The 25,937-nt window shown below is 40.8% G+C and overlaps 1 protein-coding gene across 1 annotated transcript in view; it reads left to right on the top strand.

Annotated features, from left to right (window-relative positions):
- Window positions 1-14,199: 14,199 nt before the first annotated feature.
- tnmd (tenomodulin) overlaps window positions 14,200-25,937 on the top strand; it is an 81,836-nt gene continuing 70,098 nt past the window's right edge. Inside the window, exons 1-2 of the mRNA XM_023990271.2 lie at window positions 14,200-14,340; window positions 19,927-20,061. Coding sequence (XP_023846039.1) covers window positions 14,293-14,340; window positions 19,927-20,061 — 183 coding nt within the window. The 5' untranslated portion in view covers window positions 14,200-14,292. The remainder of the gene's footprint in view (window positions 14,341-19,926; window positions 20,062-25,937) is intronic.

The raw sequence follows: 25,937 nt of genomic DNA, 5'->3' as shown, positions 1-25,937 counted from the left end.
AAAAACTAGTACGAGTAGGTGTGTGCAAACGTTTGACTGGTACTGTAGCCGCGGTGTGTTCCAATCAGTTATCAGCCGCAATGTGTTGCAATCATTCATCAGCCGGGGTGTGTTGCAATCACTCAGCCACTTTTGATGGATCCTTTAATATGATATTGTAGCTGTCATCTCCTCAAAGGCACGGCTGAGCTCTCTCCCTCTCCCTCTCCCTCTCCCTCTCCCTCTCCCTCTCCCTCTCAAATGGGGAGCAGGGGATATCTGGCATTATTCTTACTTAATGTACAAAGTTCTTTACCTGTCTTTATAGCCGTGGCCTATTTCCTGTATGTCTTTTTGTTGCAATTTGGATTTGCACAACCCCTCTTCAACAGTAGTTCTGGTCCAACCCCTCTTTCAACAGTAGTTCTGGTCCAACCCCACTTTCAACAGTAGTTCTGGTCCAACCCCACTTTCAANCTTTCAACAGTAGTTCTGGTCCAACCCCACTTTCAACAGTAGTTCTGGTCCAACCCCACTTTCAAGAGTAGTTCTGGTCCAACCCCACTTTCAAGAGTAGTTCTGGTCCAACCCCACTTTCAACAGTAGTTCTGGTCCAACCCCTCTTTCAACAGTAGTTCTGGTACAACCCCACTTTCAACAGTAGTTCTGGTCCAACCCCTCTTTCAAACAATTGTTCTGGTCCAAAAAAGTGCCATCAATTAAGGGATGTGTTGACAATCTTCCCTTTGTCTAATATTCATGTGTTTTCAATCAATCATTCCCCACAGGTCATTCACGTCAGAGCCATTAGATTTATATGTCATTCCAATGTTATTTCGTGAACAGCCATGGTAATCGTTATACATTTACATAGAAAGTATTCCGTTGACAAGGGCAAAGGGAATGTCATGAAAACAACCTTTAGCACAACCAGTCATTGATGTATGTTGGTGTTGCTATATATGCTATGTAGTATGACTGTGACCTCCTGGTTGCGAACAGCAGAGGCAATCTGCATGCGTAACCGGACACTTCTAACTGGCATATAATTATAGACCCAAGGATATGACAACCTTGTGTGGAAGTGTGTAGGCTGCCTGGATGATGGGCGACTTGTGAAAGTCAAACAGCTACTTTGGAGTTGGAGGTGCATGCCAGCTGACATGAAAAATCTGCTCATTGGCCTAGGGGCAGCAAAGAATGTTGATGGGGAGAGGCCTCAAGCATGCGGCGCTCGGCGTGACGGGCTTTCTCCACAGGACTTGGACATTTACAATGACCTCTGGATACTGGTCATATTAGGACAGCCTCTCGGAATCTGACTGATGCATAGATGGAATGAGAGGTGGAGATGGGAGGGGGGTGGGGTTGAGGGGAGAGAGGGGGAATGAGAGAGACTGTGTTGTATGTGATGTTTAGCACACATTTCAGAACTAGCGCGGCAGTAAATCTGACAAAAGACTGCAGTTCACCTCAGTTTCAATGTTTTAAGGATTTGTACAGATGACACTGAAGTTTCTGTTTATGTCTGGGTTATTGGCTGTATATACTGCAGATAATCTGAAGGCCTGGGGTTGGATATTGGAACAGAAACCAGTTAACACTTCTAACATTTCATGTCAATAATATTTCATCTCTTTTTACACTAATGTTTAATTACTGTTAACTTCTTCAGGGCAGGGGGCAGCATTTTCACTTTTGGATAAATAGCATGGCAAAATTCAACTGCCTGCTACTCATCCCCAGAATATAAGATATGCATATTATGTTAGTAGTATTAGTAGATTTGGATAGAAAACACTCTGAAGTTTCTAAAACTGTTTGAATCATGTCTGTGAGAATAACAGAACTTATGTAGCAGGCAAAACCCCGAGGACAAACCATTCAGAATTTTTATTTGGAAGTAAGGCAATCGTAAATGAGGGGCACATGAAGTAAATTGTTTGAGAGAGGCACGTTACCAAAAATGTTGCGTCAGTTTGTTTTCTTTTTGTATTAAACACAGATCATCCCGTCTTCAAATTGATCGATTTTTAACGTTTAAAAATACCTAACGTTGTATTACAAAAGTAGTTTGAAATGTTTTGGTAAAGTTTACATGTAACTTTTGATATATTTTGTAGTGACGTTTCGCAAGTTGGAAGCTGTGTTTTTCTGGATGAAACGCGCCAAATATATTGACATTTTGGATATATATATACGGAATTAATCGAACAAAAGGTCAATTTGTGATGTTTATGGGACATATTGGAGTGCCAACAAAAGAATTTCGTCAAAGGTAAGGCATGATTTATATTTTATTTCTGCGTTTTGTGTCGTGCCTGCAGTGTTGAAATATGCTACTCTCTTTGTTTACTGTTGTGCTATCATCAGATAATAGCATCTTATGCTTTCGCCAAAAAGCCTTTTTGAAATCTGACATGTTGGCTGGATTCACAACGAGTGTAGCTTTAATTTGGTATCTTACATGTGTGATTTAATGAAAGTTTGATTTTTATATAATTTTATTTGAATATGGTGCGCTGTATTTTTCCCTGGCTATTGGCCAGGTGGGACGATTGCGTCCCACCTGCCCCAGAGAGGTTAACAACCTGACACCATCTCAAAAGGTAGGATTTGAGACAGTTTTTTTCACACTCTTTTCTTTTGAAGATTTGGACACACATCGAACTTGAAAGCATTGTTCGAATGCCTTCATGGCAATTTAGCAAAAGCTCCAATTTGACATACACTTTATAGACAAAAGTATGTTTTGCTGACAGGTGTATGAAATCGAGCACACAGCCATGCAATCTCCATAGACAAACATTGGCAGTAGAATGGCCTTACTGAAGAGCTCAGTAACTTTCAGCGTGGCACGTTCATAGGATGCCACCTTTCCAACAAGTCAGTTTGTCAAATTTCTGTCCTGCTAGAGTTGCCCCTGTCAACTGTAAATCCTGTTAATGTGAACTGGAAACATCTAGGAGCTACAACGGCTCAGAGAAAGGGACCGCCTAGTGCTGAAGTGCATAGATTGTAAAAATTGTCTGTCCTCGGTTGCAGCACTCACTATCGAGTTCCAAACTGCCGTTGGAAGCAACGTTAGCACAATAAATGTTTGTCGGGAGCTTCATGAAATGGGTTTCCATAGCCTATGATCACCAATGGCAAGCGTCGGCTGGAGTGGTGTAAAGCTCACTACCATTGGACTCTGGAGCAGTGGAAGCGCTTTCTCTGGAGTGATGAATCACGCTTTACCATCTGGCAGTCCGTCGGACGAATCTGGGTTTGGCGGATGCCAAGAGAACGCTACCTGCCCGAATACATAGTACCAACTGTAAAGTTTGGTGGATGAGGAATAATGGTCTGGGGATGTTTTCATGATTCGGGCTAGGCCCCATACTTCCAGTGAAGGGAAATCTTAACGCTACAACATACAATGACATTCTAGATGATTCTGTGCTTCAAACTTTGTGCCAACCGTTTGGGGAAGGGCCTTTCCTGTTTCAGCATGACAATGCCCCCCTGCACAACGCGAGGGCCCTACAGAAATGGTTTGTCGAGATCGGTGTGGAAGAACTTGACTGGCCTGCACATAGACCTGACCTCAACTCCATCGAACACCTTTGGGATGAATTGGAACACAGACTTCTAAGAGGGGTCAGACCTTCAGATTTCTATCATGAACACCTTATATTTGATCATAACTGACTGTCTGGTCCACAGAGTGCCTTGATGAAAATGAGCAAAACAGCATTTTGATGGTGTTTAACTTTCTATTTAATTAGATGGCATTTGTGCATGTTTTTCCACTGTTTATAGTTATTAACTGACTGCAAATTATTTGATTGTAATCTTGAATATGGCAATCTTCTTGTGTAAACTCCTCCATGTTGAAAAAGTCCACCTGACTACTGCTATTGCATGAATCCACCACACCTCATGAGTTATGAATACAATGAATTCATGGTCAACGACATGGCTCAAATTGAACGATTATATTTTTGCTGAAAAATCATTAACACCTTATCTCCACATTATCATAATCAACTGATTAAGAATTGAGTATCACATGAAAAATTCAGCAACCATGAACAATAACGTGAGGACAATCACAACGAAACTCTGGGTCAATTGTTAACAGGTTTTACTTTCAAGCATTTATAGTGTTTAGCAATCCTCGCCATCACCTTAGCCTTTCACAATGAGGACTATTTCAAACAGAGGGAGGAAAAAATACAAATAAATCATTAAAACATCCAGCTAATCACTGTCTAATTATATCACAGAGTAATTACACAGCAATTACAGCCCTCTATTCTGACAGAATTGAGCACATTTAGAGTAGAGGGTACATATGGGTTGATTAAAATTATGCATTAGATCATTTGAATGAGGAAATGTAGTAAAGTGTAATGCTCTGTCCGCTCTCCATTCCTCTGCATATTTTAATCAGTTTAATTCTGTTTGATTACATTTGCTCATGAGTTGGTGGAGACCCAAGGAAATATGCTCCGTCTCATTCCCTCTGTCTTTGTAACCACCCTGCACAGGAAATGTACTGTGTTAACAGAGACGCTTCAATTTGTTTTCCGCAGAGTGTGCTCGCCAACCCTCTGGGGGAAGTTCAATCGCCTCAGGCCCTGGATTAAATGGACGAGTGAATTTTCCATCGACGGCTCATTCTTATGTAGATATCTACACGTCAGCAACTTTGATGAAAACTTTAGCCATGTTTCATATATCCACAACATTTATTTAGATTTACATACCAAAGTTCAGTTGAATTAATAGTGTGGGTACGGCATCCCCGCCACTTGTTTACTATAAAGCTGAGCAACGGGGATGGAGAAGCCACTTTCAAATTAATTGGATGGACCTATGGATGCAAGGCCTGTCACGCCCTGACCTTAGTTATCTATGTTTTCTGTATTATTTTGGTCAGGTCAGGGTGTGACGAGGGTGGGTATGCGTGTTTTGGCTTGTCTAGGGTTTTTGTAAATCTATGGGGTTTTTGTAAGTCTAGGTAATTGTAGGTCTATGGTGGCCTGAATTGGTTCCCAATCAGAGGCAGCTGTTTATCGTTGACTCTGATTGGGGATCCTATTTAGGTTGCCATTTTCCCTTTTGGTTTCGTGGGTTCTTGTCTATGTGTAGTTGCCTGTCAGCACTCGTCTTATATAGCTTCACGTTAGTTTGTTTTGTGTGCTTTCTAAATTAAAAGAAGAATGTATTCATATCACGCTGCGCCTTGGTCTCCTCAATACAACGAACGTGACAGGGCCTGATAATCCATGGGATCAAATCCACTGTACAATGTTTGTTGTTGATGGGTTAAGACAGAGAACGATCTGTTCTACTCTACATTAAGTTCCTTCATGTTCCTCTTAAATAATATTACTAGGATAATCCCTGTGTCGTAGCAATGGCTCCTGTAGTCGTTAAGAAATAAGATGTTATACTCATGGGACTGAGTTTAAAGTTAAGGAGGAGTTGTCTCCATGAGAGAGCTCATATGGATCTTGATTTACAATGAGGATCTCGCTCCAGTAGAAACTGAGAATGAATAAAGGTTAAGTGTCATTACAGTAATGTTCTCACTATTAAAACGATGGAAAAGCCGTGAACCACAGAGTTTACTTCTCCGCTCCTCTTTTCTATTCTTTTCCTGAGGTCAGCCTAACACTTTTTTGTCACCTTGGGCATAAATGGAACACGGATAATAAAATACCAAAAAGCCATTATTCAATTATAAACTGCATACCTAATTAAAAGTGATTAAGTGCATTATCCCTTGCTGGCTGCATGTGAAATTAAAATGTAGTGTGCAGTATAAGGTCCCTTAATAGTCGGCTGATGAAAAGAGCAGACAAATGACTACATTAAAATAATTTAGGGATCCTCTTTGGATAAAGACTCTCTGAATAACAGTCCATTTGGATGAATGCTATCAGAGTAGCATTCCATTTGGGTAAAGAATTTCTAAAAATCACTCCATTTGGATAAAGACCCTCTGAATAAGAGTCCATTTGGGTAACGGCTCTCCGAACAACAGTCCATTTGGATAAAGACTCTCTGAATAACAGCCCATTTGGATAAAGACTCTATGAATAACAGTCCATTTTTTAAAGACTCTATGAATAACAGCCCATTTGGATAAAGACTCTATGAATAACAGTCCATTTGGATAAAGACTCTCTGAATAACAGCCCATTTGGAAAAAGTCTCTCTGAGTAACAGTCCATTTGGTTAAAGACTTTCTGAATAACATTCTATTTGGATAAAGAAGCTCTATGTAACAGACCCTTTGGATAAAGACTCTCTGAATAACAGTCCATTTGGGTAAAGACTCTCTGACTAACAGTCCTTTTGAATAGTCTTTCAATTTAATCCAATTGTTTTATACCGTATAGAGGCAAATTACAAATGCAACTGTTGAATAATTGTTATGTAATAAATAGGACTGTTTTTTCCCAGCTCTTCTTAGAACATGACAAATTCATGTTTATTTCTTCTATAACTTCTCATAAGTCAAGTAGCTTTGGAATAATGATTAATACGTTTAGAAATCAGGATATAGCACCTATGTTATGTCCATGACATCTGCTCTGCAGTTGTGGTACAGAAAAATGTCACTAAATGACAACCCTGCACAGAATACTGAATACAGGCCTTGTCATTTCCTCTGTGATTTTGGATGTACTGTTTAAATACCTCAGATAGATATAAGAGGATGTTCCTTCACCCTTTCGGAGACAGTAATAGACACAAATCTCCTCCATGCATCACTTGATTGATTATTCGTTTAGACAGGGCTGCTCTTTGACTAACTTTACTACAGAACCAAGGCAGTCTACAGGAATAACATTTTCAAAAAGGGCCGTATTACTGTTATTATGACATTATCTGACATTTCCACTATTTTCTGCCTTCAAAATGACTATGTAAAAGTTTAAAAGGGCAATTCCTCCACTTTTCAACCTCATTTTCATTTTCATTATCTCCATCACCAAACCAGTGTCTACATATGTGAAAACAGAGTGTTTCTATGATCTGGGGTTAAAAAGATCACAGGGTAAGATTAAAAGTAAGAAAAACAATGATTTTCAAAGCCTGCAATGAGTTTCTAGCCAGAGGAAGGGTATTTTCTTGCTCCCTACATCACCATGAATCTCATAGTGTTTGAAAATCATTGTTTTTAAAGTGTTTTAACTGTTGATGATGTCATCGGTAGAACCTTCTAACTTTATATATATTTTTCTACAAAACGTAGAAATGTGCCGTTTTCACATACATTTATGTAGACACTGGTATTGTGCTGGAGATAATGAAAATGAGGTTAAAAGTGGTGGAATTTCCCTTCAAGCCTGCAATGGTGCAGGTTGAAATCACCAGCTATCGTCTTGTAAGGCCGAATCATACATTAAGTTGATATTTCCCAGAAAGTGTGTCTTGGCAAGACTCAAACATAATTGAGCCCGCATGCTAGTTAATTTGGGTCTAATATGGTGAACTGAAGGCCTGTTTGGAGATTGAATAGGGAGCTCTCGTAATGATCAGGTCTCAATTGGCCCACCACCGTCCCCCTATGGCGTCTCCGCAACAGTTGCTTAGGAACCACTTCCCGTTCCCACCAGTCCTTTTGTTGTAGCTCATTGCATGACTTTATTTATTCGCCTTTAGGCCCCGGAGGCTTTTAATGGGTATTTGCTCAGTTTAACTCCCACTGTTCTTTCTGCAGCAAGTTTATTAGCATAATTTGGCAAATAGTTGTTTACCTGCTCCAGTAGACGTGGGCAAGCCAGATGGGTTCCCTGTAAGGGATTGGGATTCCAAGTTGCCTGGTGTGGCTTCTTTACGTATTTTAAATTGTCAAATAAAATACAAATCCGTTATTTCAGCTTTCATAATCCAATTCGTGGATTTGAAATAATCCTTTGACTTAATTATGTTTTTCTCCCTCGATATACAGATGTCTTGAATTGGAGGGAAGTGGTGAGACTGGCATTAATCCAATGAAGTATTAAGAATGACCCATACATGTCCCATACAGTATGTAGCAGATGGCTAAGTGCATCGCTGCTACCTTCCTGAGACCAAGAAATACTGCTGTCCCGGATCCAGAAATGCCTCAGCTGGTGCTTCTTGAGTATTTGTGTTATGGTGTAGAGGGTTCTGAGTTTGCACCCAGGTCAGGGAGGAATTTCCACTTTGTAACAATATGCATGCCTTACATTACTGTGTACTGTACTGACCAGGGGGCAGAGTCTGCAAGTTGTTATTTACTGTACTGAGTTCGAATTTGCTAGATTTGAATCTGGACCAATCACCTTTGCCTACATGATGACTTCCTTAATTCTATAGTAAAACACCTACTACAGCTCAATATCAACTCCTTTCCATGTGATTACATGCAAGTCCTGCCACTAAGTCACGAGAGTCATACCACAGAGTAAATGTTACAGGCTTATACTCTCCTGCTCATAAGTAAAACTGCTATTGTCACCCCAAAGGAAGTTAGAGTGGAACTTACATGCACATCCCCTACTTATGTTCAATGTCCACTTTTTTAAAAAGATAGTCAAGTTAGTTGTGCTTGCCAGACTAAATTATTTATGCTGTAATTGATCGCTCCTGGCAAAAGCTGGGCTCCTGTCCATGATAAATGGTATGGTTCGGGCCAGGAGAGGGATCGTTATCATAGTTAACAGGCAATATAGCAGCTACTCTCTTAATGTCCTTGAGGATTTGATTACACGAGAATCACTGTCAGTTGTATGTTACTTTCAATAAGACTGTCTGACAGCTAACTGTCTACTGCCTAGTATTTTATTGGCAGGTCTCAGAGTGAAGGGAATTGACAATAATTGATGTTAAGTTAACACAGTCACAAGTGGACTCAAAACTAGAGCCTAACTCTATAATGTCATTGTTTATAGGCGGTCATCTGTGTCATATTCAAAACATGATGTTGTGTGGTTTAATATAAAAGCTCACTTGATATTGATTATTGCTTGGATCCACTAATACTCTACTATAACCTACCATCTCTGAAAGCCAGGACAGGTCTATTAAACATAAGAAGCTGATTGAAAGTAATTATTACACCTACTTATTTAGTCACATCTGCTGCCCTGTGGCACTCAGGTGGTCGCTCAGAGTGCACAACATGTGTAGAACATGCCTCTGAGACTCGAGGCGAATCATCACATAGAAATATACGATTATTCTATTTCTTTGAATCATCGCCCTTCTACCTTGACATCAATAACCATGAGGAGTCAATCGGTGCTCTTTCTGCCAGTATAGGGCCCTTGTAATTACTGTTTGACTATGACTTATGGGAAGGCTCTATTATTTGCAGCCGCTGCCCAAGGACGCACAAGGCCCAGTGCTCTCGTAGTGCTCATACAGGGAGCTTTGCTTTGAATATTCCACTAAACAGTTGCTTGGCTCGGAGAGCACTGCCAGGAGCTAAACAAATCAGTCAATGTGAATAGAGATCACGACAGTGAAAAATACCCACATTTTTAGCATTAACTTTGATACACTTTTTTACTTCTGCACACTTTTTCTATGCAAGCTGTGTTGAGGATGATTTCCCTTTTAACATTTTCCTTTCTTTATAAGGTTATGGAAAATGTCTAGGAGTGCAGAAAGCGATTCCACAATATTGCCGCTTAGATAATTTTGCCGATCTGCCTCCCCTCGAACTCTGAATTGTATTAATATTTAATCACATTATGAATTGTATGAGGAATACAATTACCAAGGTAAATACACCTGTTCCGCCAAGCAAGAAATTGAGAAAATCCCACTGCAAGCAGCTTTCCCTCTCAAGGTGAGCTTTAGGAAAATGATTGCAGCAACTTGGAGAGATTTGCAACGTGGTAATCCGCCTTTCTATTCATTTGCTTCCCCCAGTTTGTCAGTTCAAAGGAACTCGTAAGAGAGGGTGTAGTGTTCTCCCTCCAACTTTTATTTACTCACTTTGCTTGCACATAGAAATCCATTGAAATGATGGCTCCATCTGGAGAAATAGGTGCAACATCCATTGCTTCTTCTGTCTAGGATTGCCTTCAGCCAATGTCTAGATGTTGCATTACCAGATTATATATTCTTGTTCTATTGTTGCACTCATATTTGTATCCTTTTGTGGTCGCCTCGCGTGTCATTGAGAAATACATTCCCTAGTACATTGCTGTGCTCATAATTATCTGATAATGAATGAATCCTGTATGTAATGACTCAGCTCTGGTGATGAACCCTGATTTGACACTTCATCTGCAGCATCCTGGTTTGGAGGGAGTACCGGCCATTTTCACCAGTATTGTCAAATTACAAATCTATTATAACCTCATGTATAATAATAATAATAATATAGGGTATATACAGTATATATTTGTGTATGTTTGAGGGGCAGTTATTTTCCAAGAAATTGTGCACATAGCAGAGCAGAATTGAAAAGGATTAGTAGAATAAATGACAGTTCTGGTCAGGTTCCAGTTACACTACATTAAACAGTCAAGAGGCTCCTCAGTGAAGTGCACAAGCTTCATGTGCTGGGCTACACCTCTTCCTCTCCTCACTGAAGCATGACAACCCAGAGAAAGCGAGAGAGAGCGAGGGAAAGAGACAGATAGAGAGGGAGGAAGAGAGAGTGAGGGTGACGATTAGAGAATGAGGGAGGGAGAGAGAGTGAGGGAGACAGATAGAGAAAGAGGAAGGGAGAGGGAGAGAGAGTGAGGTAGAGACAGTATGGGAGACGGATAGAGAGAGAGGAAGGGAGAGAGAGTGAGTGAAACGGATAGAGATCGAGGAAGGGAGAGTGAGTGAGATGGATAGAGAGAGAGGAAGCGAGAGAGTGAGGGACACAGATAGAGAAAGAGGGAAGGAGAGAAAGTGAGGCAGACGGAGCGAGAGAGAGGCATGGAGAGAGAAAGGGAGGCAGCCAACTCCTTCCTCAGACCCCAGAGCTGTAGTTTCCATGACTGCCTTCAACGTTAATATTCACTCTCTCCCTTCCGCCCTCACCTCTCCTTCCACAGTAATGAAAGACTAAGGCAGTACCTGCAGAATGGTCATGAGAGGATAATGGAATCACACAGGATAATAAGGCCATGTTTGATCTGTGCAGAGCCACTCAGGGGTGCTGCGGTGTAGTCCAAAGGGAGGGGCTGGCTTCATCTGCTGTTAGTGTGTGAGAGATGGGACCCTATCTCTTGATCGTCTCACTGCACACGTGCAGCCCAGTTAATCTATGTCTGCGCCTACTGGCCGTGACCAGATGGATGCAGGCCTTACTGTAGCGACAGGGAAGAGTGGGGCTGCTGGAGTACCTTGGCAATGGGCTGGGGAAATGTGTGGAGTGTCCTCAACAGCTCTGTGCCGGAGTGGGAAGGCCTTGACTGGGGAGGAGAGAGAGTGAGGGGTGAAGAAGACTGCGACATGCATGCCATCAAAGCTATGGAAAAGTTACACTTGCCTTGTTTGCACCTTCACTTGTTTTGAACTTTTATGTGCCTCACATTCTACTCCATGGCTGCGTCTGAACAGCCAACAAACAGACAAGAGGCTGAATAGTTCATCAAATTCCTATCAAATGCTGGTCAGCGATGAAGCTTCGAGGGGGAAAGAGCAAATGTTTATTTCAGATGTAGGATCTTAATCACTCTTTTGTTGAGGAGAATTTTCCACAGCAGGAAATGCAAACGTGTAGTGTATTTGAGTTTTAAAAGGCTTCTAAAGTTAGCAATTTCCACTTAGAAATTTCAGACCTGATTTGCCCTAATGAAAAATGTATCAACCCTTACAAATTAATTATAATCCACATAATAATTCACATTTCTTGTTTCCTGCTGTAGCAAACTGACTGAAATTATGATCCTACATTTATCATTCCTCCAGGTTTGCTCAAGCTGCTCCCATCAGCCCGCCTCTAATCTGTAGGTATCTGGCGTACACTCACTCCAAATTGCTGTTTATTCCTTCCTATGGGTGTTGAAGCCCCAGTATTGCTCTGAATGCTGCAAGGAGGATGGTCTGTGGCTGCTTGACTCCAGTGCTGACACAACACTATTCCTGAAAGAGCTGCTGCTTGATTTACCCAGGCAAAATGTGACAGTAATTGTAAAGATTTATATCAATAGGAAAAAGCTGACAAAGCCGCATGGCTATCAGATCTGACAGACTTAATGAGTGTTGAAATGTTGCATGTCACACTAAAGTCCTGCTTCACCACGTTTAACTCAAATGATTTCCGTTGTACTGACCTTGGTCCTCAATATTCCTCTTCCTTATGAAATCTAGGTATGTGTGAGTATTTACCTCGACCATCTAGTAAAATGACATGGACAACACTGCGACAATTCCGTCGATTTGTCCAGGCATATTCCCTTCTTTTTTTAATTTTTTTTATCTTAAGCGGTTTTAACATTCTTTAAAGTCAGTGCTGTAGAAGCAACATACTATATGGACTATCAGGCATAACGTTAACTCCCAGACAACTTCAAGTCCTCCTTTTGCCTGAAAGATTGGAAATCTGCCAGATTTCACCAGATGTTAGAAAGCTTCCTGCTTAAATGTTTGCACAGTGTCACATGGCCTTAGACTGTAAAGGTGTCAAACAGCATAGAGTGTCAAATTATAATAGTGTTTCATTGTGTGTCAATGTAAGCTCGAACAAAGGAACAGGAAAAAAAATTGATTCTGTTTCACTGTGTGGGAACACCATCCTGAGTGTTGTTTCTATTAGTCACTTTGCTGCTGTTAACTGTGTTTACTGTGTTTACTGTGTTTACTGTGTTTGCTGTGTTTACTGTGTTTACTGTGTTTGCTGTGTTTACTGTGTTTACTGTGTTTACTGTGTTTGCTGTGTTTACTGTGTTTGCCGTGTTAACTGTGTTTACTGTGTTTGCAGTGTTTACTGTGTTTGCTGTGTTTACTGTGTTTGCTGTGTTTACTGTGTTTACTGTGTTTGCTGTGTTTACTGTGTTTGCGTGGTTTACTGTGTTTTGCGTGTTTACTGTGTTCTGTGTTTACGTGTTTTACTGTGCTTGCTGTCTTTACTGTGCTTGCTGTCTTTACGTGCTTGCTGTCTTTGTTGTGTTTGCTGTGTTTACTGTGCTTGCTGTCTTTGCTGTGTTGTTGCTGTCTTTGCTGTGTTTACTGTGTTTGCTGTGTTTACTGTGCTTGCTGTCTTTACTGTGCTTGCTGCTTTACTGTGCTTGCTGTCTTTGTTGTGTTTGCTGTGTTTACTGTGCTTGCTGTCTTTGCTGTGTTTGCTGTGTTACTGTGTTTACTGTGCTTGTTGTCTTTGCTGTCTTTGTGTGTTTTCTGTCTTTGCTGTGTTTTCTGTCTTTGCTGTGTTTACTGTGTTTGCTGTGTTTACTGTGCTTGTGCTGTCTTTACTGTGCTGTGCTGTGCTTTACTGTGCTTGCGTGTCTTTTTGTGTTTGCTGTGTTTACTGTGCTTGCTGTCTTTGCTGTGTTTGCTGTGTTTACTGTGTTTACTGTGCTTGCTGTCTTTGCTGTCTTTGCTGTGTTTACTGTGCTTGCTGTCTTTGCTGTGTTTACTGTGCTTGCAGTCTTTGCTGTGTTTACTGTGCTTGCTGTCTTTGCTGTGTTTACTGTGCCTGCTGTCTCTGTTGTCTCTGCTATCTCTGCTGTGCTTGCTGTCTTTGCTGTCTTTGCTGTTTTTGCTGTCTTTGCTCTGTTTTGCTGTGGGTGCATTCACTTGAGAGATTGGTTAGACAGCCAGACTGGAGCAAAAATGCCAAAATTTTCCAAGCCTTCTCTTTCTCACAATTCCATGTATTTTCTCGAACACTTTCAAAAGTTAACTTGTCCTCCAAAAGGAATACAATTTAAAGTAAAATTTGTATAACTCTCCTGACTGTAGTACAGAATATTATAGTTAAAAACCTACCTTGTGTCTCTCTTGTTGTGATGTGTGTTGTTTTGACATATATTTTTATTTTTAATACCAGCCCCCGTCCTCGCAGGCCTTTTGCCTTTTGGTAGGCCTTCATTGTAAATAAGAATTTGTTCTTAACTGACTTGCCAAGTTAAATAAAAGTATTTAAAAAAATAAAAAAAGAAGATATTTCACTCTTTGAGTTTGGAGCACATTTCTGCTGGAAACATCTGCTTTCCTTATAATGGGAATCACAAGTGTTTTGGTAATTCCATCCCATCTAAAACCTCCCTCCCCTTTCAGTGCACTCTGAAATTACCAACGGAATGAAGTTTAGACTTTCTTCCTTCTAGAGACTTAGTAGTTTTACCAGCTAGGACGGGTGAATCTGAAGGAATTCTCCTCTGGGCTTGCATTATGGAAAATAGCTCTCAGTCCAGCAGTCAACAGGCTCTATGGAAAGATGTGAGTCTTAATGTCTTTTTTGTTGTTGCTAATTGACCATACTATACCGATTGTAGAAATATTGGTAATAAGTAGTAATGAATTCAGTATTTATTTTACTGGGTGATGAAAAGATAATGAATGCAATTACAATGACAACAAATGTCAGTATTTTGTCATGCATATTGGGGAAAAAATACCTTACAGAGAATAGAGCCATTGCAATTGGTATATTGTGAGTTTTAGGTGGGTTGAGAGACCTGAAGGTCATGATGAGGCTAAGATAAATAAAATAAAACAAATGCCTAGAGTTATATCTGACATCATACAGTCACCGAATGTTTTCTCTTTGGAATCACAAATAGAATGGGACTTGATATTGGTGCCTGACTGAGTGTTTCCAGAGGCATATTTTCCTCATCTTTCCTCTCCGCCTTGCCTCCTTGGGTCCTTGTGTTGTTTATTCTTCCTCAGATTCACCTGAGCTAGGGGCCTTTATTCCTCAATAACATGTGTTCTCACGTACAGTGAGATTTCAATATGTCTGTGGCTGTTTTTGAGTGCTTATTGCTCTCTGACAGAATAAAAAAACACATTGCCTCTATAATCCATAGATATTCTCCCGAATAATGTGATGTTGGACATAAAGTTCTGCTTCTTAATAGTGACAGTGACTTGCTATTTATTTCACCTGTCGTGTGTCTATGCTTTTTGGTACCAAATGAAAATTGTACATTCCAATAAGAGATTAAGAAGCTGTTCATCCATCACACTCTTCTCTCGTGAAGATTTTGTCAATTGTTACAACAGACTCCCTAAGATGTGAATAGAGGGAATCAATATGATTGTACTGAATCCAAAATGGACTACTCTTAGTCCAGTCTTGTGGAATAATTTAAACTAGTCTTGTGGAATAATTGAAACGTTTTGTTTGTGTGTTACCTTAATCCACCACAATTCAATGATATGTGCAAGGATGGCAAAAATGCCTATTGCCATGACCCCGCCCTGCCCCGTTGTTTAGCTCTTGCAGCTTTTTATTTTTTCTCTAGTTTTTTAAGTAAGCGCTCCATCCCTCTCTCTTTCTGTCTCAGAACAGCAGGGGTCCTCAGGCTCCCTCATCACAGACTGAGTCCTGCTATAGAGGTACCAACCACCTGGTTGATTGTCAACCCTAAAACCAGAATTAACACTGGTCGACTGGCAGTCGTCTGTCTGTAAACGTTCTACTCCTCTCACTTCCTCTCCACCCCCCCCTCTCTCTCGTCTCTCTCCCTCTCTCTTTCTCTGAGCAATTTATATTCTGTGCAAACTGTCCTCGAGTCAAGTTTCCACTGCTTATGCAAGCTGCTGGAGGAGAGAGTAGACTTAGGACACATTTTTTTCCACGCTGGGAGAAATGCTCTTTATGATAGGTATTTCCGGCCCTGTGATTATGTAGCCTTCTGTTTCCTATCATCATACCTTGAGAGGAGAGCCGGTGCCTTGATGTGCCACATTGGATGTTTATGGATACTGCTATGGTTTATCACATACACTACATGACAAAAAGTATGTTGACACCTGCTTGTCGAACATGTCATTCCAAAATCATGGGCATTAAAACTTCTTATGGCTGCATCCCGCTACCGGGATCGATATGACAGCAGCCAGTGAAAGTGGAGGGCGCCAAATTCAAACAACAGAAATCTCATAATTAAAATTCCTCAAACATACATGTGTCTATTATCATTTTAAAGGTCATCTTGTTGTTAATCCCACCAAAGTGTCCGATTTCAAATATGCTTTCAGCGAAAGCACTACAAACGATTATGTTAGGTCACCACCAAACCACAATAAGCACAGCCATTTTTCCAGCGAAAGATAGCTTTCACAAAAAGCAGAAATAGAGATACAATTAATCCCTAACCTTTGATTATCTTCATCAGATGACACTCATAGGACTTCATGTTACACAATACATGCATGTTTTGTTTGATAAAGTTCATATTTATAACAAAAAATCTGAGTTTACATTGGCGCGTTACATTCACTAGTTCCAAAAACATCAAGTGATTTTGCATAGCCACATTGTTTCAGCAGAAATACTCATCATAAATGTAGATGATAATACAAGTTATACACATGGAATTATAGATATACCTCTCCTTAATGCAACCGCTGTGTCAGATTTCAAAAAAACTTTACGGAAAAATCAAATCATGCAATAATCTGAGACGGAGCTCAGAACAATAGTCAAATTAGCCGCCATGTTGGGGTCAACAGAAACCAGAAAATACATGATAAATGTTTCCTTACCTTTGATGAACTTCATCAGAATGCAGTCCTAGGAATCCCAGGTCCACAATAAATGCTTGAGTTGTTCGATAATGTCCGTTATTTATGTCCAATTAGCTACTTTGGTTAGCGCGTTAGCGGTAAACAATTCCAAAGTCACAAAGCGCATCCACTATAACGTGACGAATGTCCAAAAGTTCCGTAAAAGTCAGTAGAAACATGTCAAACGATGTACTGAATCAATCTTTAGAATGTTGTTAACATACATCTTGAATAACGTTCCAACCGGAGAATTAGATTGACTTCAGAAGAGCGGTGGAACGGAGGTCCTCCTCATGTGAAGGCGCGTGTTCAATGCGTGGTCACCTCATGGCAGTGATTACTATTTCCTGTCTCCTTCGGCCCCCCTTCACATTAGAGTCATCAGACAAAGTTCTATTGACTGTTGACATCTAGTGGAAGCCGTAGGAAGTGAAAACTCATCAATATCTCGCTGTAATTTCAATGAGAGCTTGGTTGAAAATCTGCCACCTCAGAAACAATTCAAACAGGAAGTGGAACTTCTCAGGTTTTTGCCTGCCATATGAGTTCTGTTATACTCACAGACATAATTCAAACCGTTTTAGAAACTTCAGAGTGTTTTCTATCCAATACGAATAATAATATGCATATATTAGCAACTGGGACTGAGGAGCAGGCAGTTTACTATGGGCACCTCTGTGCACCTTTCATCCAAGCTACTCAATACTGCCCCTGCAGCCATAAGAAGTTAATATGGAGTTGGTCCCCCCTTTGCTGATATAACAGCCTCCACACTTCTGGGAAGGCTTTGCACTAGATGTTGGAACGTTGCTGCTGGGACTTGCTTCCATTCAGCCACAAGAGTTTAGTGAGGTCGGGCACTGATGTTGGGCGATTAGGCCTGGCTCACAGTTGGCATTCCAATTCATCCCAAAGGTGTTCGATGGGGTTGAGGTCAGGGCTCTGTGCAGGCCAGTCAAGTTCTTCCACACCGATCTCGGCAAACCATTTCTATATGGACCTCGCTTTGTGCATCCTCATGCTGAAACAGGAAGGGCCTTCCCCAAACTGTTGCCACAAAGTTGGAAGCACAGAATCGTCTAGAATGTCATTGTATGCTGTAGCATTAAGACTCCCCTTCACTGGAACTAAGGGGCCTAGCCCGAACCATGAAAAACAGCCCCAGACCATTATTCCTCCTCCACCAAACTTTACAGTGCATTCGGGTAGGTAGCGTTCTTCTGGCATCCATTAAATCCAGATTCGTCCGTCGGACTGCCAGATGGTGAAGTGTGATTCACCCCTCCAGAGAACGAGTTTCCACTGAGAGTCCAATGGCTTTGAGCTTTACACCACTCCAGCCGACGCTTGGCATTGCGCATGGTGATCTTAGGCTTGTGTGCGGCTGCTCGGCCATGGAAACCAATTTCATGAAGCTCCCAACGTTTTTGTGCGGATGTTGCTTCCAGAGGCAGTTTGGAACTCGGTAGTGAGTGTTGCAACTGAGGACAGACTATTTTTACTCGCTACGTGCTTCAGCACTCGGTGGTCCCGCTGTGTTTGTGTGGCCTACCACTTCGAGGCTGAGATGTTGTTGTTCCTAGACATTTCCACTTCACAATAACAGCACTTACAGTTGACCGGGGCAGCTCTAGCAGGGCAGAAATTTCACGAACTGACTTGTTGGAAAGGTGGCATCCTATGACGGTGCCACGTTGAAAGTCACTGAGCTCTTCAGTAAGGCCATTCTACTGTCAATGTTTGTCTATGGAGATTGCATGGCTGCATGCTCAATTTTAGTTACCTGTCAACAACAGGTGTGGCTGAAATAGCCGAATCCACTTATTTGAAGGGGGATCTACATACTGTATATATAGTGTACATGTGCATACTAAAATACATGCATTTCACTATTGCATTCTTCATGTTGATAATATGCTTGGATCTGTCAGGGATGAAAGCCAGATAGAAATCCAGACGCGGAGAGAAAACTATCTGTCCATCTCTATAAATCCATATTCTTGCTGGTTATTAGATAGACATTAGTCATCAAACATTGGCAGCATCATATTCTTGATCATATCATCATCTTATCACCTTATAAGTAAGTTTAGTGTAAATTACGACTCAATAAGAATAGTCTATAGAAGCCCAATATACACGTTTAGCAAGCACTTAGCAAGCACGATGACAGTCATTCAATTCTACCTTCATTCATAGTTGTTAATTAATCATTTGTTCTGCATCCTAAACAAGATATCGTGTTTGAACAACGTATACTTTTTATCATCACCTTAGATGCAAGAAGATGGCCCAATTCTTTTAAGGAACAACAATTTTGCTAATTGAAGTTAGCTCCGTTTTTGATGTCTTCTTTCATGGTCCTCGGAAACCTTTGAAAGCAGTCCAGTGTGAATTAGAACATTTCATTCCCTCACCCCTGGAGCTTTGAGGGGGAACAAAAGCCCTGTTTTGTTAATTTGTGGCCTTGAGCTCTGGGAATTGAGTCCAGTGGGGAGAGTTTTAATTGGAGGAAACATTTAATAAACGTGACCTTTTAGTATCTCTGCAGCACTGCAGATTTTCCATATGCTGATTATTTACTTTGTGCGGGCATAGTAAGATACTTCCAGAAAGTAGTTCTTCAAAGTTACAAGCAATATGTTTATCACCAACTTCATCAATGGAAGCCTGGAAACAGAGAGTAAGGAGTTGTACAGGTGGCAAGGTTGCCTATTTTTCAATCTCCAATTCCCCTTTCAGATGCCTTCTCCTAGTTCTTCTCAAGGGACTGCAATGTTGTACAAGGTTCACAATGACATGCTGAACCGCATTAATACTAAAACAAAGAAGTATGTGGGGGTTTTATTGATATAATTATTGATATCATATTTCTGCAACGTTGTAGAGTAGGCCTATAGAGGCTATGGAGAGTAAGCAACATTAGGAATCTTGCATCAATAAATGATTGTCAGACACTATTTCAATTATGTCATGTTATAATGTGGTTATTACAATGTTATAACACTACCATTGGAATAACAAAATCCTCACTGCAGGTGTATACCAAGTGTTTGAAAGTTTTAAATGAGAGTTACTTCTTCAAGGACATTATATGATATGTACATGAACAACCCTGAGGTGTGAATGGATTAGCAGTGCTTCTCAGGTGCATCTACACCGGCATTGCTTGCTGTTTGGGGGTTTAGGCTGGGTTTCTGTACAGCACTTTGATATATCAGCTGATGTAAGAAGGTCTATATAAATACATTTGATACCATGACATTTTATTTCAAATGTTCTCCTTAGGTGGAGGTCGGAAAAGAGAAGAAGACCAGGTACCGGAGTTACCAGCGAGGAGCCCTGATTCTAGGGGTGGTCTTCTTGATGTTAACGCTGGGCATCTTCAGCCTCAGACACTTCTGGAGCCCAAGTCTGGCGAGGGTAAGGCCTGGTTTATGTCTGTAACAGTAGTATTGCTTCATGATTCATGATTCAAAATATTTGTTGTTTTAGCTTGTTATCGGAGTCATAAAGTTGAATGGCCTTTTTCAAGTTCTATCAACTTTGAATTTCAAGCTATCCTAATTTACACCAAATTTACTTCGACTAAGTCAACTTCACCATTTGTCATTATAACCTACTATTCCTAGTTGAATCAATTTCACCTTTAGTTAGGATAACTTTAAGTTTAAAGTTTATATAACTAGCACCAAATTTACTATAAAATGTACTATAAAATAAAGTCAGTTCAACGTTACAGTCAGTATAACCTACAATTTATAGTTTAATCAATTTAGTAGAAATAACTAGCCTCCATTTTGAAATGACTTCATATTTTCAATTAATCTAACTTACTATCAAGTTAAGTAGACTATATATACATTGACATAACAACCCTAACCCTGACCATAACAATTATATAACACAGATTTCAGTAGAGAACATTATGCTCCCATCTGTCTCTTGCTCAATGTGTGAGCTTTTTCACCAGTTTCAAAACTGGCAGTGCACTCAGTTAAGTCAACCAACCAACACAACAATTTAACTACAACGGCGTTCTCAGTAACGGTTAAAGAAAAACATTTATTGTTACTTTTAACATGTGGTTGTTCATCTACCTTTGTTGAATTCAGTAAGTGAAGTTGCTCTGGATAAAGCATCCGCTAAATGACCAAAATGTAAATGTCAAAATGAACGGTTGCATTATTCTAAGAGCTCAGCACCCCCAAAATAAGTTGAAGTCATCTGAACTTGACATTTTTAGTCAACATAACTCCTATGTTGCTTCATTAGATTTGACGTTTTGGTTGTGAATTTCCAAGTTGAGTAAACACGTAGTTCTTAGCTGATTCAACTTGATTTCATAAGTTAAGACAATTAGATAAGTTGTAGTTATCTAAACTTTACATTTACAGTCAACACAACTGTTATGTTGCTTCAGTTGTTTTGACTTCATGGTGAATTTCTAAGTTTAGTAAACACATTGTTTGTTGCTAACTCAACTTGATTGAATAAGTTATGACATTTTGAGTGAGTTGAAGTCAACTTTATTTATTTATTTTTTCAACTCAACCCAATTTTGCAAATTTTCTTGACTTGGCTACATAAAATGAGTCATTTTAACTGAATCTCAATATATCTTTTTTTACAATGTACACTAGAGTCATAGTAAAGGTTTAGTCTAGGGAGGGTAAGGCTTGGCTTATTTCAGTAACAGTAGTATTGCTTCATGATCAACCAGTACACTAGTGGTAAAGGTTTAGTCTGGGCCTCAGCAAGGTAAGGCCTGGCTTATGTCAATAACTGTGGAATGTCATAATGACTCTTTGTATTTTTTCACAATAAACCAGTATGCTGGGTTTCCATCGCTCTTATCAAAACTAGCTCATGTCCGACCTTGAATCGGGTTAAAAGTTACACATCCGTTCATCCTTCTCTACCATGAAAACAGCTACGTATATTGATGTCATGCTCCAATGCTGTATGGCCCAGCTTTTAATGGAAAGTTAGAATTGTTAGTACTCAGGATAAAAGACCCACTCAAGCTTTTCCTGACCAAATCCTATCTATGACTTCCATGGAAAATGTGTTGAAATGGAGAGAGATGGCCACACAAAGAGCCAGGACAGCCTTAGTCGGCAGTCAGTATAATATTGCACTGAATTAAAAGCTCTATTGGCTCTATCGAAGCTCTATCGATAAGACAGCTGTGTTTTGAAATGACTGTCTCAATGTCTTGGTTTTCGCATATGTAATTTGAGGAAGCTTTCATGTTATACGATGATATCTCTTGTTGGAAATGTTTGATTGCAGCGTCATTTATCATTTTGTCTATTAACTTCTCTCTACTCGCAGTGTAAATATGTTTACACAATTGGTGCTCCTGATACCTCTGTCCAATCGACCTTAATTGCGGTTGACCACATTGGCAGCACTAGAACTCAAGCCTCTTCATGTTATAATTGGAGTAAACTCTTGTCTGAGCCATTCATCTTGTGAAAATCCAATTCACTCACTTTTGATGGAGAGTATTTTCACTCCGCTTCTTTCCCCCAGATTCCCCATGGGGGGAAAAAAGCTAATTTACTCAAGACCATGGAAAAATAAATACATCGATACTTTCTTCTCAAAGAACATTAGCCAGTATTTGTGTTCCAGGCGCTACCTTGAATGAGAGAAAAGAACGGTAAATGATTTTGCTTCTTGTACAGAATATTTAGACCAATGATAAAAAGACCTACTAACTAAACTAGATATTTCAATGTCGACAGTAAACCACAGTAGTCCATATGATTGAACAAATAATACAAATGGTTTACTGTTTATAGCGGCCTTCAATTAGCAATAATACAACTATTTTATATACTATGTATACTGTACAACAAACAGCTTCAATAACCCTCTCTTAAGAAGCTATTGGAATAATATTGAAGAAAAATATCCTTTTTGTCAATTTGTAGCACAGGTAAGTTGTGAATTACTGTACACATCAAAATGGGAACTTTTTCACATGAGGGATAGTGCTGGAAGGTAACAGAGCACAGGCTAATCAAGGTACAGCGAAATGCTCTGTATGGACAGGCATTGTCCACCTTCTCCTCCTCCTTGCTCACCAGGTATAAATCACCTTTGGGTCTGTCTTCTTTGTCCTTGTTAAATATTTCATGCCGGAGGTGGAGGAGTCATTATTTCCACTTTAATAAGCTGTGATCACTCTCACGTGGCACATAATGTCCGCATCCCAAATGCCACTATGGCCCCTGGTCAAAAGTAGTGCACTATAAACAGAATAGGGTGCCATTTGGGACGCATCCAATGTGTTGAGGGCAGAGGCTTCCCAGGGATTGGACATCAAACCCGTGGCCTCTCACTTCCCCTTTAATGGGGTCTTGAGGGGAGGCCCCGTTCTCTGGCCTTCATCAGTGAGAAAGATGGAGCCGCTTCAAAGCCCAATCACCTGTCTGTCTGCCTGATGGGAAGCCCCCTTAGAGACACTGCAGTAAAACACACCAATTGTATCCTCGCCAAACCCATCTTGGGACTCATCTGAAGGAGAGTTTGAACAGAGAATGGGAGTGTGTGTGTGTGTGTGTGTGTGTGTGTGTGTGTGTGTGTGTGTGGTGGTGTGGTGTGTGTGTGTGTGTGTGTGTGTGTGTGTGTGTGTGTGTGTGTGTGTGTGTGTGTGTGTGTGTGTGTGTGTGCATAAAAAAGCTGTGTTTCCACAGACAATGACAATGAAACCTGTATACAGTATATGCAAACATTACAGCTTTAGGCAGTCACAACTTCACAGCTCCCAATAAATATTTCAACCACAATAATATATATTTCATGCACAACCTCCTCTGCCCATGTGGATGAGTCTCTTTAAAAAGATATCTTAATGTGGAATGGCTTGCCGCTCTTACCTTTCCGTTTCCCTGTAAGCTCTCATCAATTATTACCTTGCTCTGGAAAGCTTTAACCCCTGACAAACTAATTAGAAGTCAATACATCAATTGAGCTTGCCTCTGCCACTCCCCACTCTGGCAGGAGCCTCCAACACGCTGGTCTCCTGTCCCCTGACATGGAAAGGTAATTTGTTTTGCACATTGTATTTCAATATGACACGGTACCCACTTGGGAACTTATTTTAATTACTTGCAAACATATGTTGCTACAGAGGCCTGTGGGGAAGATAGTTTGCCATCATTCTCCCTGCCTGTGTGTGTTTTAGTGTGTAGGCTGGGCTGCTGCCTACGTCCTCTCTTGGCTTCCGGTACATTTCTGTCTTAATGTTTACTGTGTAGTCATTATTGTTAGGGGGCTCCAAAGCTCACAGGGGATTTTGCCTCCTTGTGTATTAATCTACTGTTATTACCAATACACAATGGTTCGTCCATGGATGTATTATATGGTGTGCTTAGCAACTGTAGAAATGTATGCGTGATTATGACTTCATACCTGCACTCATCAAGGGATTACCTGTGGTGAAAATAGACCTGCGGTTTGATACATTACAATGGATTTAAATCAGTGCCGGTACTATGCTGGGGGTTCTTTGTAAGAATTCTATGAACATAATTCGTCACCCAGTTCGTAGGGGGTATTCTCTTTCACCTCATGTTGTTCAGGTGATTGCTATACTCTCCACAGCCTCTTCGAGCCACGAAACAATTTGGGTGCAGAATAACTTCTTGGGGCCGCAGGTGGCCTAGCGGTTAAGAGCGTTGGGCCAGTAAAGGTTGCTGGTTCAAAAACTGAGAGGAATAGGAGAAAAATCTGTCTATGTTCCCTAATTGCTCCTGTAAGTTGCTTTGCATAAAAGTGTCTGCAATATGACGTTAATGGCAACTAGCCACAGAATAATTGTGAATCGAGAGTTATTTGTGAACCAGTTACTCCAGGGGGAGCCTAAATAGCTCCCAGGTGCTGCTGGGACAGTGTGGTGAAATTGCATGAGAAACACAGGTGCCAGGCTGAAGGGAAGCACTCCATTATTCAAGCTGGAATTGCATTGCTCACCTTGATGTCTCGCCCCAGTCCCCGGGCAGTCCCTCACACGCTGCCCCAGACTGCAACTTAAAGACTTCAGTGTCAGGCTGGGGTTGCCTAATGAACAGTCTTGCACCTGCTCCTTTCGAATGGTCACAGGTGCTGGGCTTTCTACTGCCCTCCTCAGTTTGTGTCCTGAGTTTGTTTTGACAATTCCAGCGGTGCCCTAGAAATGTCACCAAAGGAGACTGGTTCGCATGTTTTGTATTTAACGTCATCCTACCAACCTGTCATATGGTCACATTGTTTTTCCAAGGGAGGAGGATGAGCGCACTCACTCCAACAGACTTCAAGTTCTCTTGGACCCAGAAGTGAAGGAGGGAGGGAGGGACAAAACAAGTGTCATGCTTAAACCCTACCTAGCTGAAAGCCTGAGGTAGTGACTGTTTTCTTAAACCCTACCCAGCTGAAAGCCCGGGGTTGTAACTAGGTTCTTGAACCCTTAAACCCTGCCCAGCCAAAAGCCTGAGGTAAAACTGTGTTCTTAAACTCTTAAACCCTGCTCAGCCGAAAGCCCGAGGTAGTCACTGTGTCCGTAAACCTTTAAACCCTGCCCAGCCGAAAGCCCAAGGTAGTCACTGTGTTCTTAATAAACCAATTAGGCACATTTGGGCAGACTTGATACAACATTTTGAACAGAAATGCAATGGTTCATTGGATCAGTCTAAAACTTTGCACATACATTGCTGTCATCTAGTTGCCAAAATCTACATTTCACCTAAACTGGAATAATACATTGTGGCCTTTCTCTTATATTTCAAAGACGATAAAACAAAAAAACGAAACAAAAGTTTTTTTCCTTGTATTATCTTTTACCAGATTTAATGTGTTATATTCTCCTACATTAATTTCACATTTCCACAAACTTCAAAGTGTTTCCTTTCAAGTGGTATCAAGAATATGCATATCCTTGCTTCAGGTCCTGAGCTACAGGCAGTTAGATTTGGGTATGTCATTTTGGGCTAAAGTCTGATCCTTAAGAGTTACCCTGCCCAGCCAAAAGCCTGAGGTAGTCACTGTGTTCTTAAACCCTGCCCAGCTGAAGGCCTGAGGTAGTCACTGTGTTCTTAATCCATTAAACTCTGCCCAGCCGAAAGCCTGAGGTAGTGATTGTTTTCTTAAACCCTACCCAGCTGAAAGCCTGAGGTAGTAACTAGGTTCTTAAACCATTAAACTCTGCCCAGCCGAAAGCCTGAGGTAGTCACTGTGTTCTTAATCCATTAAACCCTGCCCAGCCGAATGCCTGAAGTAGTCACTGTGTTCTTAAACCATTAAACCCTGCC

The sequence above is a fragment of the Salvelinus sp. IW2-2015 genome, linkage group LG6.2 (assembly GCF_002910315.2).
Source record: "Salvelinus sp. IW2-2015 linkage group LG6.2, ASM291031v2, whole genome shotgun sequence".
Taxonomy (NCBI): Eukaryota; Metazoa; Chordata; class Actinopteri; order Salmoniformes; family Salmonidae; genus Salvelinus; species Salvelinus sp. IW2-2015.
The sequence above is the reverse complement of the archived record's forward strand: the minus strand, read 5'-3'. Positions and strand labels throughout refer to the sequence as shown.